At 39.4% G+C, this 15,925-nt stretch overlaps 1 protein-coding gene across 3 annotated transcripts in view; it reads left to right on the top strand.

The window, feature by feature from the left end:
• The window catches only part of LOC111579129 (SLIT-ROBO Rho GTPase-activating protein 1-like), a 43,427-nt gene that overhangs the window by 18,457 nt on the left and 9,045 nt on the right, over positions 1–15,925 (top strand). For all 3 annotated transcript variants that reach the window (XM_023286275.3, XM_023286273.3, XM_023286274.3), the window contains exons 6-18: positions 7–204; positions 350–478; positions 1,310–1,531; positions 2,058–2,159; positions 5,557–5,754; positions 6,857–6,941; positions 7,038–7,065; positions 7,176–7,209; positions 8,406–8,466; positions 10,790–10,867; positions 10,960–11,094; positions 12,543–12,648; positions 14,713–14,937. In XM_023286275.3, coding sequence (XP_023142043.1) covers positions 7–204; positions 350–478; positions 1,310–1,531; positions 2,058–2,159; positions 5,557–5,754; positions 6,857–6,941; positions 7,038–7,065; positions 7,176–7,209; positions 8,406–8,466; positions 10,790–10,867; positions 10,960–11,094; positions 12,543–12,648; positions 14,713–14,937 — 1,601 coding nt within the window. The remainder of the gene's footprint in view (positions 1–6; positions 205–349; positions 479–1,309; positions 1,532–2,057; positions 2,160–5,556; positions 5,755–6,856; positions 6,942–7,037; positions 7,066–7,175; positions 7,210–8,405; positions 8,467–10,789; positions 10,868–10,959; positions 11,095–12,542; positions 12,649–14,712; positions 14,938–15,925) is intronic.

Genomic DNA, 15,925 nt, shown 5'->3' on the forward strand with positions numbered 1-15,925 from the left:
GCCTAGGTGATGAAGACATATCACATGTACCACGCGGAGACGATCAATGCGGAGACCAAGCTGCGGGAGGCGGAGCGTCAGGAGGGACGGGTGAAGGGCGTGTCGGGGTCCGGCGGGGGGGTGGAGCCTGTGTTCGGCCTCCGGATAGAAGAACGCCATCAGAGACGCAACGCCGCCCGCAAGATGGAGAAGATGAGGGAGAAGGTAAATATTAAATACTGGGTTACTGATCAAACCAACCCCAGCGGGTAGTTTTCATCTGAATCCTATCAGCTTTCTGCAGCTGCTGTTTTGGCTTCTCCAAAACAAGTATTTTAATCTTTTTTATTTCTGTTTCTGTCTCCGTCAGAGGAAGGCAAAGTACTCAGAGAACAAACTGAAGGCCCTGAAAGCCAGAAATGAGTATCTGCTGACTCTGGAGGCCACCAACGCCTCTGTGTTCAAATACTACATCCACGACCTGCCGGACATCATAGACGTGAGTATATTACAGTGACGTCCTGCTCATCGCCACAGAAAATGGTGGATGTTGTGAGTTTTAAAGCAATACACTCAATTTTCAACTGTATGCATGGAGTCTTTAAGCAGAAAATGAGACATTTTGGGAGTGCCTCTGATGCGAGAAGTTCAATTCAATTCATTTCAATTTTATTTATATAGCGCCAATTACAGTCAAATTGTCTCGAGACGCTTTACAGAACCCATATGCCTGAACCCCCAGAGCAGCCCTAAGGAGACAGTGGCAGGAAAACACCCTTTTAACAGGGAAAAAAACCTGGAGCAGAACCCGGCTCTAATGTGGGGGGACCATCTGCTGCTGGCCGGGCGGGTTGAGAGGGACAGAAGAGGTAGAAAGGTAGAGATAGAGGGATAGAGATAGAGGGGTAGAGGTAGAGGGATAGAGGTAGAGAGGTAGAGGGATAGAGGTAGAGGGATACAGTTGGTGGGAGAACAACCACACATCTGAAGCATCCAGCTCTGGGACCAGGGACACTCGGAGAAAGGACACACGGAGAACAGAGTTAGTGTAAATTTTCCTTTGATTTTTTCCAGTAGAAAATGTTATGTGAGCCACAGTTGACTTCAAATGGCATAAAATGACAAAAAAATAACAACTATATGTCTGTTTTTTACATTAAACCGTTCCAAAATATGTCCCGCTAACTGAGAACTAAAGGCAGTAACTGCAGATTAAATGGCCTCCTTTCGTTCACTATTCCACAGCAGCATTGTGCAAAGCTAATGGGCATCCAGATTAAGTGTTTTGATTTATTTCTAACATGCGACCTTCCCTCCATGTTTGCCTCAGTGCTGTGACCTAGGGTACCACTCCAGTCTGAGCCGGTCTCTGAGGACCTACCTATCAGCCGAACTGAGCCTTGAAGCCTCCAGGAGGGCGGGTCTGGAGGTCCTGGAGGGGGCCGTGGAGGGCCTGGATCCCGCCCGAGACCGGCAGCGTCTGCTGGGCCTTTACCCGACTGCCTTCTGCCCGCCGCAGCGCTTCAGCTTCCAGGCCCACATGGGAGACGCAGTCAGTATTACAGCTGGGAGTTCAGATTTAATGCATGGAGACAGTCGATTATGTTTGGTCTGAATCGTAAAATATCACATTAAGCCTCTGAACTCCAAGGAGATTCTGGGCGTATTTTTGCTTCTCTCACATTTGCACTCTGAAATGTCTTCTGTGCAACATGACACATTATAATGCCGTGAATAATACGAAAAAAAAAAGTTGGCTGCAGTTGAGTCATATAGAATAAAGTGATTCGACTGAAATATCACGATTTTTAGGCTTAGATTTGGTTTATTTCCCCAAAAGAAATGCACGTTACACATGATATATTCAAGGACTGTAGAAAAGTTAAAAATCCAACAATTCCTTTTTGTTTTTTATGCTAATGGGTTGTGACATTTTGCATTTCAGAAGATTAATATCTAAAATCAACATACAATTCGATTTTTACATAAGCGGATTAACACAGGTCATACCTGAGTTTTGTTTTTGTTTTCTCTGTATGGTGATTTCCTGATTGTGTCGTTGTTTCGCTTCCTGTCAGGTGACCCAGATCGCCTCCCAGCCACAGGTCCAGGCTGAACTCACCCTTCGCCTCACTCAGCTGCAGACCCGCCTGGCTTCTCTGAAGATAGAGAACGAGGAGGTCGGATATACAAATACACCAGAGTCACAGTCAGAAATTTAAAATGGACTAAATCTGTGGTGTTTACTGCATTTTGGAGGCTTTTACTCCCTGATTTAGGCCTTAAAGGCAGCACCTCCTCCAGCCTTAAGGACAGAAAGTAAAATTCCCTAATTTGTTGTTCCATCTAAATATTCTATTACAACTCACTTGATCAGTAAAACTTCTTGCCAAATTTACATTAAGTTTCTCTGCATGTGATAAATTGCCCCTGCTGGGTTGTTAGCACTAATAAACTTACATAAAGGCAGCATTTTACTACAGTAGCTGCACTTTACTAATTAGCTTATATTAGCATGCTAACATGTTAAACTGCAGTGTAAATATGCTAAATGTAGACATGGACGTATTAGTAATTAGTAATATGAATGTAGACATGGTAAACCTGTAACCTACTAAACATTAGCATGTTAGCCTGCTGATGTTTGTGCATTGTTTTCTATGTACAGCTTCAAAGAGATGCTAGCATCATTTCACATCTTTCCTGATTTTGAGAAGTCAAGATGAACTTTAATTTTACTTTTACATAATGTTAAACCTGCTATGTTAGCATTAGCACAGTTATTAGAACTAAAACTATAATCTAGCTAGCTTTTTTTGCTGCTACATTAGCTTGATAATCAGACTGGGAAGCGGTTTGTTTGGGGGTTTTGTTTGTTGTTTTTTTAATTGAATTATTCAGTCTGAAGTTTTATTGGTGACAAAGGAATACGATCATTTAAAATCTGTCATTTTTTTCTGACATAGAACTTGTCCTCTGTTTTTAAAGCTATCCTGCAAAGCTCTAATTAGCATGTTTTTTTCCTGTTAGTGACACTGCTCAACAACAGATCTATTGAAGCAGAAAATATTAGCCGTGGGTGGATAATCATTCAGATTTATCCCCTGGTCCACTACTTTCACTGTGGCTTGAAACGACCACATGCACTCTGCTAACATGGCCTCAAACCTCAGCTGATTACACGTGAAAACGTTGTCATCTGGCGGCTACAAACTTTGCACAGAGTTATGGTAATTTATACAGATTTAATGGGGTGATAATGTCGCAGATGTAGCCTCTAAAAATAAAGTCGAGGCGTGCGAAAGCGACTCGCCGCTGCTGCAGTCCGTCGGCGTCCTCGCTGCTGTTGTTGCTGTGCTCGGAGGGCAGCTGTTAACTCACCCTGAAGGGCATAAAAATGCTGAAGGAGTCCGGATTAATGAGCTGCATCTGCATGTCTCAGCAGCTTACAACAGAAACACGCCCTGATTATCATATACAAATAAAAACCCTCCTGCAGCCGTTATACAAGCAGTAAACACACTCTGCATATGTACATAAAGAGCAGTTGTGCTTGAACACACTCCTCCTCCTCAGACATTTTGGGGAATGAATTCCCGCCCGTAAACAATTTACAGATTCATGATTCAGGGCTGTTGATCCGTGAAGCGGTGATGAGATTAATTCAGGTGTTGAGTCATGAGCTGACAGTCATCCTTCTGTTCAGGATCAGTAGAGCACAGATCCTCAGTCCAGTGGTGCAGGTCAGTGCTCGTATTTATCCAGGAGATCAGTGCAGGAACACCGTCTTTGGTGTTTTCTTGGTGAAGTTTATGAACACTTTAAACTTCAGAAAGTGACTCAGCTGATATTTGGGAGAGCTTCACAGAAGATGATGTTGTTTTAGCAAAAATAATTCTGGATTTTGTAAGTTGGTGTAGCCATGATGCCTAAATCAAGTTTCTCGTTACCTTCCAACAACAGAAAAACATTTTTGTTCCCTGTAAAAACCCAAATTATGGTGTATTTATTTATTTATTAACCCTTAGATGGACGAGGGATAGGACCCTACACTCTTCCAGAAGTGGGTCAATCAATGTGTTTTTATGCCATTTTTGGCAATTTTTTTAAGAACAATCATTTGTGTTATGGTTTGTATTATATTTTTGTCCACACGAGAATGATTTCATGTTTGAAATATGTTTATTTTTTACTTTATAGCAGATTTTGAACATTTTGATAATTGTAAAAAGAAGAATATTACACAGAACAACAATAGAAGAATATAAGCTTCTATTCTGTGACATTTTTCCACTGTTTTCCTTTAACTGTTGCTTTTGTCCATCCCTCCAAGTTTGTGCATCACCTCTTATACGATATTATCAGTTATAAAGAGCTTGGGGTAGTAATACAAATATTACAATTTTTTTAAAAGTATTAAAGGGATCTTAAAAATGTAAGTGGATGATATCAAAACATGTTTTTTGAGGAATAGCTGGAACATGAAATGATAAAAACTGTTCTTTACAAAGATATTGCAAGAAAACCACCTCCCCGAGTAATTTTTGACCCACTTGTGCATCTAAGGGTTAAGTAAATAAGCTGATAATTTATTCTAATTCTTTGAACATTTATGATTGAACCATAGATGCATATGTATAAAATACAAAAGGCACCAGGTTATTTTGTCTTATAACAAAAATGCGATTTTGACAAATTTTCATTGATTTTTCTTCCAAAAGTTTTGAAATCCAATCTTTGTTTGTCTTCTAAGCATTTTGAAGCCACAGTGGGAGAATGTACTTGCAACCTGCATGCCTGTTGCTCCTGTTTGTTCAGTAATTGTTTAAACTTTTTAGCTTTCCTTTTATGCCATGAGTTTTTAGTTTTGCAACCCGGAATAAGATGAGATCCGCCTTTATTCATCTTCAAAAGGGGAAAATTCTCTTTACACAACAGCTACAGTTGAGGAGGAGAAATATAAAAATGAAAAATAGAGTGCAAATATACAGAATATAGTACAGTATTGTGCAAATTTCCATGCAAACTGTGCAGATGGATTGTTATGGGTTTGTAAAGTGAGCAGAGAACAGTCTATATATTGTGCAAAAAATAGGTGGAAAAACAAACAAACAAAAAAAACCCCAAACATGCAAAACAATCTAAAGCTCGATCCATTTTTATCTTTAGGCTCATTTTGTCTGCAACACAAGCCCGTCTTGTTTTAGTTGAACTATTAGTTTTACAAAAGTTTTCATTATTTTACTATTTTTTCTTTATATTTTAGTCTCATTTTTATCCAAGTTTCCTAATTGTGTGCCAGCATCTTTTATTATGTTTTTACATCATGTTGCAAACTATGAAATATGCCAGTTAGATATTTCAAATATGCTGAATCCAGTGAGAATTCAGACTTTAAAGTAACACAATAAATTTCAGATTTCAGCAGTTTTTGTGTCAAATCCTTGATTATGACTTAAACAATGTGGTATTAACTTGATGTGTCCGGTGTTCAGTGCAACCAAAAACAAACAAGTCATCCTGTTTGGTTTTTAATGAGTTCCACGGGTGTTTTCTGTGTTTTGTGTCCCCTTGCAGGTGAAGAAGACCTGGGGCGCCACTCTGACCACCCTGCAGGACATGACTGTGCTGGACGACTACGACGTCTCCCAGAGCTTCACCCACAGTCCGTCCTCCGAGTCGGTCAAGTCCAGTGTGTCGGACGGCTACCTGAACAAACCGAGTCTGGCCAAGAGACGAGCCAATCAGCAGGAGACGGAGCTCTTCTACTTCACCGTGAGAAAACATGTTCAAACTCAGAGTGTATATGGAGACTTAGACTTCATTCTAGGGATGCAAGTTTTTTTTTGTCACAGAACTGGTGCAAGTCATTTAATATTCTCTATCTTCGACACCATTTTGCAACATAATACACAGTGTTAGATTAGTTGTAGTGCTTGGTTGTTCCACCAGGTGGAGCCTCTTACTGAGGACACATCACTCAGACTACAGGCAGTTCATTGTGGTGCTTTAGCTAGTAAAGGGGCACCATGACAAAGACTTTTGTGATGCCTAATAACCTCCAGACGGAGTTCATACATTGAAGACAAGCTGAGAAAGCAGCCCAAATTATGTACTTGTCGACTAAATCAGCAATATCAACACATATCCAATATTGATTGCTGATGGTGCTGATCGTTTTTACGAAAATTATTGAAGATTAATATTGCTTGTGCAGCAGCAGATGTAAACTAAAGATCGGGTTTATGTTGATACTGAAGGACATGTATGTTAGAAAATAGATTGTAGGTTAGCTGTAGTACCTGGTTGCTCCATCAGGTGGAGCTTTTAGTGTTTAATATGGTAGCAATCAGAGGATACATCAGTCGGACTATGGGCAGTTCATGTTGGCAAACAAAGAGCATTGTGGAGGTTTAGCTAGTAAAGGGGCACCATGACAAAGACTTATGTGATGATTAATGATGTCCATTAAGCATTTATTTGTTTTAGGGCTGTTTACATCCATTTATTAGATGGAAGCGGGGCAATAGTGTTGAATTTTTACTAATTAAGCCAGTCAGGTATACCTGGAAGGAAAGAAAAATAAAAATTAAACTATAATACATATATTACCAACTGTAGTACTTAATTATAATATTTCTATTATGTCATTTTGCTTCTATATTTTTCTTTATTACATGACATAATGCTCACATAAACTTTTATTATCACTACTGTTGTAAATCATCTGATCCGTTTCTCTCTGTGTCATTCTCGCTGTACTTATATCCATTGTAAAGTTAACTACTCCTAATAATCTTGCACCTTAATAGTACTGCTTTTTCAATAATATTCACCTAATTTATGCTTATCTATCTGCCTATTTTTCAATTCTCAGAAATTCCGTGAATATCTGGAGGGTAGTAATCTCATTTCCAAACTCCAGGCCAAACATGACATCCTGAAGAAAGCCTTAGCAGAAGGTAAGACTTCTCGTCTTCTGTCTTACATTTTGTAATTCAAACGTTAATCTGCATTTCTCTTCTGTAATACTTCCCCCGTCTTTTTTCATCTTGCAGGGTATAAAGCTGAACTTCTGACTACCAGGTAAGGTGTTATCTCAGGTCGCGGTGCACATTTTCTCTTAGTAATAAGTGTTACTTCAGTTTGAGCTCTGTGAAACTCAAGACTCTTTGTCTCTTCATTCTGTATTACAGTCGTGGGCGGAAGAACTCCCATAGCAAGCACCAGGTAGAGTTTCACTTCAGACAGACTTCGGCTTGTTTGTCTAATTTTCACCTTTAAGAATTCCTGTTTTACCATTAAGCAGTAAAATCCACCGTCATGGATCAGCTTTGGAGACAATTGCAAAATTTATTGGAAATGCTTCACTAATCAGAGTCAAGTGTGCAGTCTGGATGTAATTTCTATATGTGAGATACAGTATAATTGATGTAAATACTAAATATATTACTTGATTTGGGGAGAAATATGGCCTAAATACTCATTAGTTTTAGTAAGTAGTTAAACTTTCAGATGTTGATGGCTTGAAGACAGCTGGAGCAGGCAGAACAAGAAAGGGAGATGTAAATGTAAAGCAGGGTGTCGTCAGCGAAGTGGTGAAAGTTTATAAATTAATCTTAGCTTCAGTGGTTATTAAACTTGTTTTTCCGTCAATTTTGTCTGTCGGCCACTGCCTACAACCTGAAGATTCCACTCCAGGCTTTAAAATGACTCCTCTGAACAGTTTCTACATATTTTATTAGTCAGTATCATGCTAAAAAATGTTCTGGATGGGGCTGTTTTTATTGAAAATGTACATACAGTATATTCCAATCATAAAGTATGATGTCTCTAACAACAATACTAAATCAGAAAAGTCTAAATATGTGATTAATAGGGTTATTTTTATGGTAATAAAACTATTTTTGCTACATGTTCCTATGGATTCCAGCATATATCACATCAAGTGCAATGTTGCATGGCTCCCACATTTCCTGTCTATATCTCCTCTGCAGCTATCAGTATAACATAACATTAACACGTTAACATATACCTTTCAGTTAAGTAGCTTTAACCTTATTAAAATCTTCCTATCCCTCCATCTCTGAGAGTATCACCTTGTTCCAACTCTGATTAAATCTATAGGATGACTACGCAGAGAGAAACAGAGCAAGGGAAACCAGTCTTGGTTACCTCTTTTATATTAAAATCAATAGAGAAAGCTTGTGATTTATGACAAATTGCTGTTTTGAATATGCTGTAATTATTTTCTAAGTGTTTATTTAATGTCTACTGTTGCACGAAGAGAGAGTAACGAAATTTCAATTCTTGGTATGTCATGTACATATTGAAGAATTGACAATAAAGCTGACTTTGACTTGACTTTGAGCATACATATACATGTTGTGCTTGAATAAAATACCAACATCTGACTATATTTATAGGATTCAACCAAAGCCATACCCTTGCTTGTGGAGAGCTGCATCCGCTACATCAACTTACATGGTGAGTTTCACTCATCAATATTCATTATTCATCAGTTATTTCAGCAGAAATATATGTTGTTGTGGTTTCATCAGGCTTTTTCAGGTTCAGTCAATAGCGTTTTTATTCTAGACATTAGCATCTTTAGGCTTACAACTACTATTCTGTGTCCTTAGACAAGAAAATAGGATTCCTAGTCCCGTCACTAGCATTTCCAAGCTAGTGAATAGTATTCATATTCTATTGGCTAGTAATCCTTGGCTAGCAAATAGCATCCATAGGGTAACCACTAGTATTCCTTGGAAAGTCATCAGCATTTGTAGGCTGGACACATCTTTGAGTAATCTGTCTTACAACTAGCATTCTTAGACTAGAAAATACCATCCTTAGACCAGTCACTAATATTCCCAGGCTAATCCCTAGCATCCCTAGTATCAGTAGTCTAGTGACCAATCTTCTTGGCTGGTTACAAGTCATCACAAGCTAAACACTTGTATCCAGAGATTTAGTTGCTAATGTCTTTAAGATTGCAATTAACATTTATTGACTTCTTGTTTGCTTTCCTAGGCTAGCAACTAGCATGTCTAAGCTAACCACCAGAATTTCAAAGGTAGTCACTAGCATTGCAAAGCTAGTGACTGGCATTTCTAGGCTAATCTTTCATAGGCCTAGGCTAACAACTTTCAAAATCACTTTTAATGATGCCAGTTTGGCAAAATGTAAAAATGCAGGCTACAACAGCTACACAAGGCTCAAAAGTAAAAACCTGTAATTGACTTTACAAGCTCATAGCACTAGCACAACTGATTAGCTTTTACAAGTTGTAGACACATCTTTAGGCTTACAACAGGTATTCGTAGGCTAGTCCCTAGCACACTTATACCAGTCACTAGCATTCCTAGTATCAATAAGCTAGTGACTAATATTTTAGATTAGTCACAAGTATTCATAAGCTAGACAACAATGTTCCTTGTCTAGGTAGCCTAAGGATGCTAGTGGCTAGGATTCCTAGGCTGGACACTAGTGTCCAGAGGTGTAGTTGCTATTATCTTTCAGATTGCAATTACCATTTAAAGGCTTGTTGTTTGCTTTCCCAGGTTAGCAACTAGCATCCACAAGCTAGTTACCAGCATTTCTAAGGTACTCACTAGCATCCCAAGGCTAGCGACTGGCATTTTCAGGCTAATCTGTCATACACCTAGGCTACCAACTAAAAAACTCAAGGGTAATCTCTATTTAAATCCATTTCAAAACTTGTCACTTGCAGCTACCAGCATCCCTATGCTACTAGCATCCGTAGGCTAGCAACTCGTGTCTCTAGATGGTCAAATATGATTCTTTGGCTTGTAATTTGCATTCCTAGGCTAGCAACTAGAAACCTTTAAGCTAGTCTAGCCACTAGATTTCCTCTCTAGGCCCTCGATTAGCATTCCTAGGCTAGTCCGTCACATTCCTAAAGAACATTTACATATACACTGTTGGTGACATGTAGGTGTGATGTGCATTTTTGCTTTCATATAAAAATGAATGCTCCAGTACCACATCTGTTTTTTTTAAATCTGCTATATAAATAACAGTGACTTGACTTGTGAGTGGCAAAGTCAGTTACAGATCCAGTGTTTTGTTGATGTAGGTGTGAGAATTACTTGGCTTGTGGACTGGATATCTGAGCTCAGTGAGTGGGTGACTCGTCTCGTAGATGAGGAAGAGATCCTGCCAGCCTTTCATTTAACACCACCTCTCAGTGTCTGTGTTTGACATAGACATGAGCTCCTCTGGCCTCTCTGGAGTTTTATTTTTATCACACAGTCTTATAACAAAGTAGAAACTCTGTACACGAAGACTTACTGTATGAGGCGAAGATTATTTATTACATGGACGCTTTTAGTCCAGGCTTCTCGCAGCATGTTTTTGGACATGAACACCAAGCAGATGTTGAGAGTAGAGATGTTAAGTTATTGTTTAATACTGTAGAGACCAGAGGAGACATCACTCAGACTACAGCCACTTCATTGTGGGGGTTTAGCTAGTAAAGGGGCACCATGACTTTTGTGATGCCTAATAACCTCCAGACAAAGTTCCTACACTTAAGACAACCTGAGAAATTGGCCCCAAACATGCCGAGGGTTCTCTGTTGTCTATGTTTGTGGACTTCAACCACAAGCAGATGTTGACACTACAGATGTTAGATTGATCAGGTAATGAAATGACTTAGCTATCCGTAGCACCGAGGAAGTTCACAGTAGAAGAATCCTTAAAGGAAACATGTCAAATAAACATCTTTAAACAATCAAGAACATGTGAAACTTTATACAACATGAAAACCTCTCTGTGTTTCCAACAGGTCTTCAGCATCAAGGCATCTTCCGGGTGTCAGGATCACAGGTGGAGGTGAATGACATCAAGAACTCCTTCGAGAGAGGTGAGAGGTCAACTGGAAGGTCATCTGAGGGTCATGTGATCGATAATCCGACTGTGAGGATGTAGTTGATTCGTCTTCTGTCTGTCGTTCAGGTAACGACCCGCTGATTGATGAGGAGAGCAACCACGACATCAACTCTGTGGCTGGAGTGTTGAAGCTCTATTTCAGGGGTCTGGAGAACCCGCTGTTCCCCAAGGACAGGTTCAATGACCTGATCTCCTGCATCCGTGAGTACCAGTCTGTTCTCTGGTGGGGTTCATTATATGATAGCATTGCTCCTTGGCTAGCAAATAGCATCCTTAGGCTAATCCTAACCACTAGTATTCCTTGAATAGCCATTAGCATTTGTAGGCTGGACACATCCACGAGTAATGCATCTTACAACTGGCATCCTTAGACAAGAAAATGCCATCCTTAGAGCAGTCACTAGCATCCGTAGTATGAGTGAGCTAGTGACTAATATTCTAGGCTAGTCACAAGTATTGCTAAGCTAGACAGTGACATTAATTGTCTAGGTAGCCTATGGATGCTAGTGGCTAGGTTTAATCACTGTCATCCTTAGGAATGCAATTAGCATTTATAGGCTTGTTGTTTGCATCCCTACACTAGCAACTAGCATCCCTAAGCTAGTTACCAGAATTTCTAAAGTAGTCACTAGCATCCCAACGCTGGCAATTGGCATTTTTAGGCTGATCTTTCCTAGACATAGGCTAATAACTTAAATCTCATGGCTGGTCTCTATTTAAATCACTTTTAAAGATCCCAGAATGTACAAATGCAGGCTGAAACAGCTATACGGGTCTCAAAAGTAAAAACCTGTAGCTGACTTTACAGGCTCATAATGCTAGCAAATCTGATTAGCTTTTACAGGGTGTCTAGGTAGCCTATGGATGCTAGTGGCTAGGATACCTAGGCTAGACATTAGCATCCAGGAGTTTAGCCACTATTATCTTTAGGATTGCAATTAGCATTTAAGACTTCTTGTTTGCAATCTAAGCTAGCAACTAGCATTCCTAAGCTAGTCGCCAGATAAGATAATCACTAGCATCTCGAGGCTAGCGACTGGCATTTTTAGGCTAATCTTTAATAGACCAAGGCTAACAACTAAAATCTTATGACTGGTCTCTATGTAAATTACTTTTAATGGTGCCAGAATGTACAAATGCAGGCTGAAACAGCTACACAGAGCTCAGAAATAAAACCTGTAGCTGACTTTACGAGCTCATAATGCTAGCATAATCTGATTAGCTTCTAAAGGGTCTTGCTGATTTTTTTCCTTCTATTTGTGTGTCTTTCTATGGTTGATTGAGGTTAAATTTCTCAAATACTAATGTCGGTTACTGTGTTTCCAGGCTGATTACTAGTGTTTTGCCGGCTGCCTGTCTGTGCAGCCAGACTTCTCGAGTCTTGTGTTCGACCTGGAACATTTTCTGCCTCCATCTGCTGCCGTGAAGCTCAGCCTGGATTCTGTCTGCCTGCTCAGCCCACACAGATTTCCTTCTCACTTTCTGCGCCTTTGTTTCTCCTCAGTGTGTCTTTGTCTTCCTGAAACTCATCTCCTCGCCAGCGCCAACATGGATCCGGCTGCTTCTCTTTCTGCTGTTGTTCGGGAAGCATTACAGACACCTCGTCACGTCTCAGAGTTATTCTCTTTTTTCTTTTATTTGTTCTTCAGGAATAGAAAACATGTACGAGAGGGCGCAGTGCATCCGGAAGATCCTGCTGGGCGTCCCGAGGGCGACGCTGGTGGTGATGCGCTACCTGTTCGCCTTCCTCAACCAGTGAGTGTCCACTTAAACTCAACCAGGCCCTCAGCTGCAATAAAAACGACGATAATAGCGCCTGTCTCTCAGTCACTCACAGAGCAGAGATGATAAAACGGCTCGTTTCATTTCGCCAGCCTCTCAAATAAATATAGCACGAGGGATGGCGAGGCGGGAGGTGTGAGCAGGAAGTGTGATGTGCAGGTGTGATGCACCAGCCGGCTCTTTATTAGCGCGTTCAGCCTCACCGATATTAAACCCAAATAAATGAAAATATTTCCATCGCTGTTTAACTCCCGGGTCAGATTAAAGCTGCAATAATTGGGCCTGAAGTTTAATGTAAAAACCTCAGCGCTTCATTAAGACGTTGAAGCCAGAAGCCAATTAAACAGTTATATGATGAGCTGAAGGGGCTAGTAGTTGGCAGGAAATTTGCTGAAGTGTTTTGCAGCACAACACAGAAAAGTGTCGTTATTTCTACAAAGCGGTAGGATTAAACCCTAAAGCCATAAAATCAATAGCAATTGTACAGCTGTACAAGCAGAATAAATTAATTACAGACCGTTTTTAAAATAGAATAACTATAAAAATAGGTATTAATTAGACAAAAGTAATAAAATATTTTTTTACAGTTATTCTGTTTTTAAAAATTAGATGTAAAAGCAGAATGAATTGATAACAGATATTTTTGAAATAGAAAAATAATAGAAATGGATTTTAATTAGACAAAAATAAAGAAAACAAACATTTTTACACTTATTTTAAAATTTTTATGTAAAAGAAGAATGAATGAATTACAGACCATTTTTATAATAGAATGGCTATAAAAATGGAATTTAATTACACAAAAGTAAAAAAAACTAACATTTTTGCACATATTTGTTTTAAAATTTGTGCGTAAAAGCAGAATGAATCAATTCGACCGTTTTTAAAATAGATTAACTATATACATACATTATAATTAGACAATCGTAAAAAAAAATCACATTTATTCTATTTTAAAACTTGTTTGTAAAAGCAGAATGTATGAATAGCAGACTGTTTTTAAGAAAAAGAATAACTATGAAAATGGATTTTAATTAGGCAAACGCTAAAAAACATACATTTTTACATTTATTTTGAAATTTGTGCATTGAAGCAGAATGAATAAATAACAGACATCTTTTCTGAAATAACTACAAAAATATATATATTTTTACCCTTTTTCTAGTAAAAATTTAAATTTAATGTCTGAACTTCAAGCTGTTTCTACGCGATTTTTGCTCCTGTCACATTTTAACTCACTGTTAGTTCATTTTTCAGTACAACATAAAGTCCTGCAGCTCAATAAAATCAGAACAACCACAACTAGAATTAGAGAAACCCAAGAAAATCTTCAATGGAGTATGACACAGAATGAAAGAAATCATAGCAGATGATAAAATGATTGTTGAATTTCTTTGATTATTTATTTTTACAAAAATTGAGAAGAATGTGGAATCCCTGTTGGTTGCAGCAAAAATCTATCAAGACTTATCTGTTGCATTTTAATGAATCTTACAAAGTTGATAATCTGACTATTTTTTCTGTTTTAACAGTTTATGTTTTTGATAAATGGTGTCATTTTGGTGATTTTTTTTTTCAAGATAATAGGTATTTCTAACCCATCGGCAGGTTTTGGGCTTTAGATGGATATGAAGACATTGATCCAACTGAGCCTGTTTCTTTATTCATTTTTAGCTGGTTGTCACTATTATTCTAAAAAAGTTCAAATTGAGGGGTACAAAATGTCTTAGAAATGTTACTTTTAATCATAAATGGTTGTAAATTTGGAGATCAGGCTTAGATTATATTGGTATGTGTGGGAACTTCTTTGGTCCAACGGAGCCATATGCTTATTAATTTATCTTTTTCGGATTTAAAATTCAGTCCCTCCATTACATAAGTGTCATATATCGTATTTAACCATCTTCTATTCCTGGTGGAGACGTTTCCTACCTAATAATAGAGACCGTCTGATCTCGGTGGACGTTTTCAGAGTTTCTTCATGATAGAAAAGTCTTGACTTCCCAGTGAGACTTTCCCACTTCCTGTTCCCTGCAGTCTGTCCCAGTACAGCGACGAGAACATGATGGACGCCGGGAACCTGGCCATCGTGTTTGGTCCGACTCTGCTGCCGACGCCGGACACTCTGGACCAGGTGGCCTGTCAGGCTCACGTCAATGAGGTCATTAAGACGGTGATCCTGAACCACGACAACATCTTCCCTGACACCAAGGAGCTGCCCGGCCCGGTTTATGAGAAGTGTATGACTGGAGACCAGTACTGGTGAGGCCCGTCCATCAGAACCAGTTATCTCATTAGTCCCTGATCCAATCTGTCAGACTACTATTATATGCTAGTATGCTAATGCTAAAATTCCCAGCTTCTTGCCATGCTTCACTTTGTGATGCTGCCACCACCATGCTTCACATCATGATGCTGCCACCACCGGTGCTTCACATCATGATGCTGCTACCACCATGCTTCACATCATGATGCTGCCACCACCGTGCTTCACGTCATGATGCTGCCACCACCATGCTTTAGATCATGATGCTGCCACCACCGTGCTTCACACCATGATGCTGCCACCACCATGCTTCACACCATGATGCTGCCACCACCGTGCTTCACTTTGTGATGCTGCCACCACCATGCTTCACATCATGATGCTGCCACCACCGTGCTTCACATCATGATGCTGCCACCACCATGCTTCACGTCATGATGCTGCCACCACCATGCTTCACACCATGATGCTGCCACCACCATGTTAGCATCTAGTCCAAAAGCTCATTTTCAGTCTTATTAGATCAAAGACCTTCTTTCAGTTGACTTCAGAGTTACCCACATGCTTTTTGGGAAAAATTCAACCATTCCTCTTCAGTCTTTACAGTTTCTGGCTAATAAATAGTGTCAATTTGGCATTTTAAAAAGAAAATAGCAAAACTTTCAAGCTCATTGGTGGGTTTTGGGGTTCAGATAATCAACATAGCAGTGATGACACTGAAGCGAAGCATCTTGAGGAATCATTGAGGGCATGTTCTCATGAGTAAGGGCAGTTCAACAGCAAAGTTATGTTTGGCAGCATCAGTGCCTCATAAATAAAAAGAAACCAATGTCTGTCCCGTCTGACTTCATCCAGCGAGCAGTGATGAGTAGAGTAACTGTCACATCTAATGAATCTTAGAGTGTTGAACTGAATCAGAGGCTTTCAGAGTGGAGGCAGAGGCGTTTCTATAGATCAACATAATCTAAGACAAGAAGACAGCCT

Source organism: Amphiprion ocellaris, chromosome 21, assembly GCF_022539595.1.
Source record: "Amphiprion ocellaris isolate individual 3 ecotype Okinawa chromosome 21, ASM2253959v1, whole genome shotgun sequence".
In the NCBI taxonomy this organism is placed as follows: Eukaryota; Metazoa; Chordata; class Actinopteri; family Pomacentridae; genus Amphiprion; species Amphiprion ocellaris.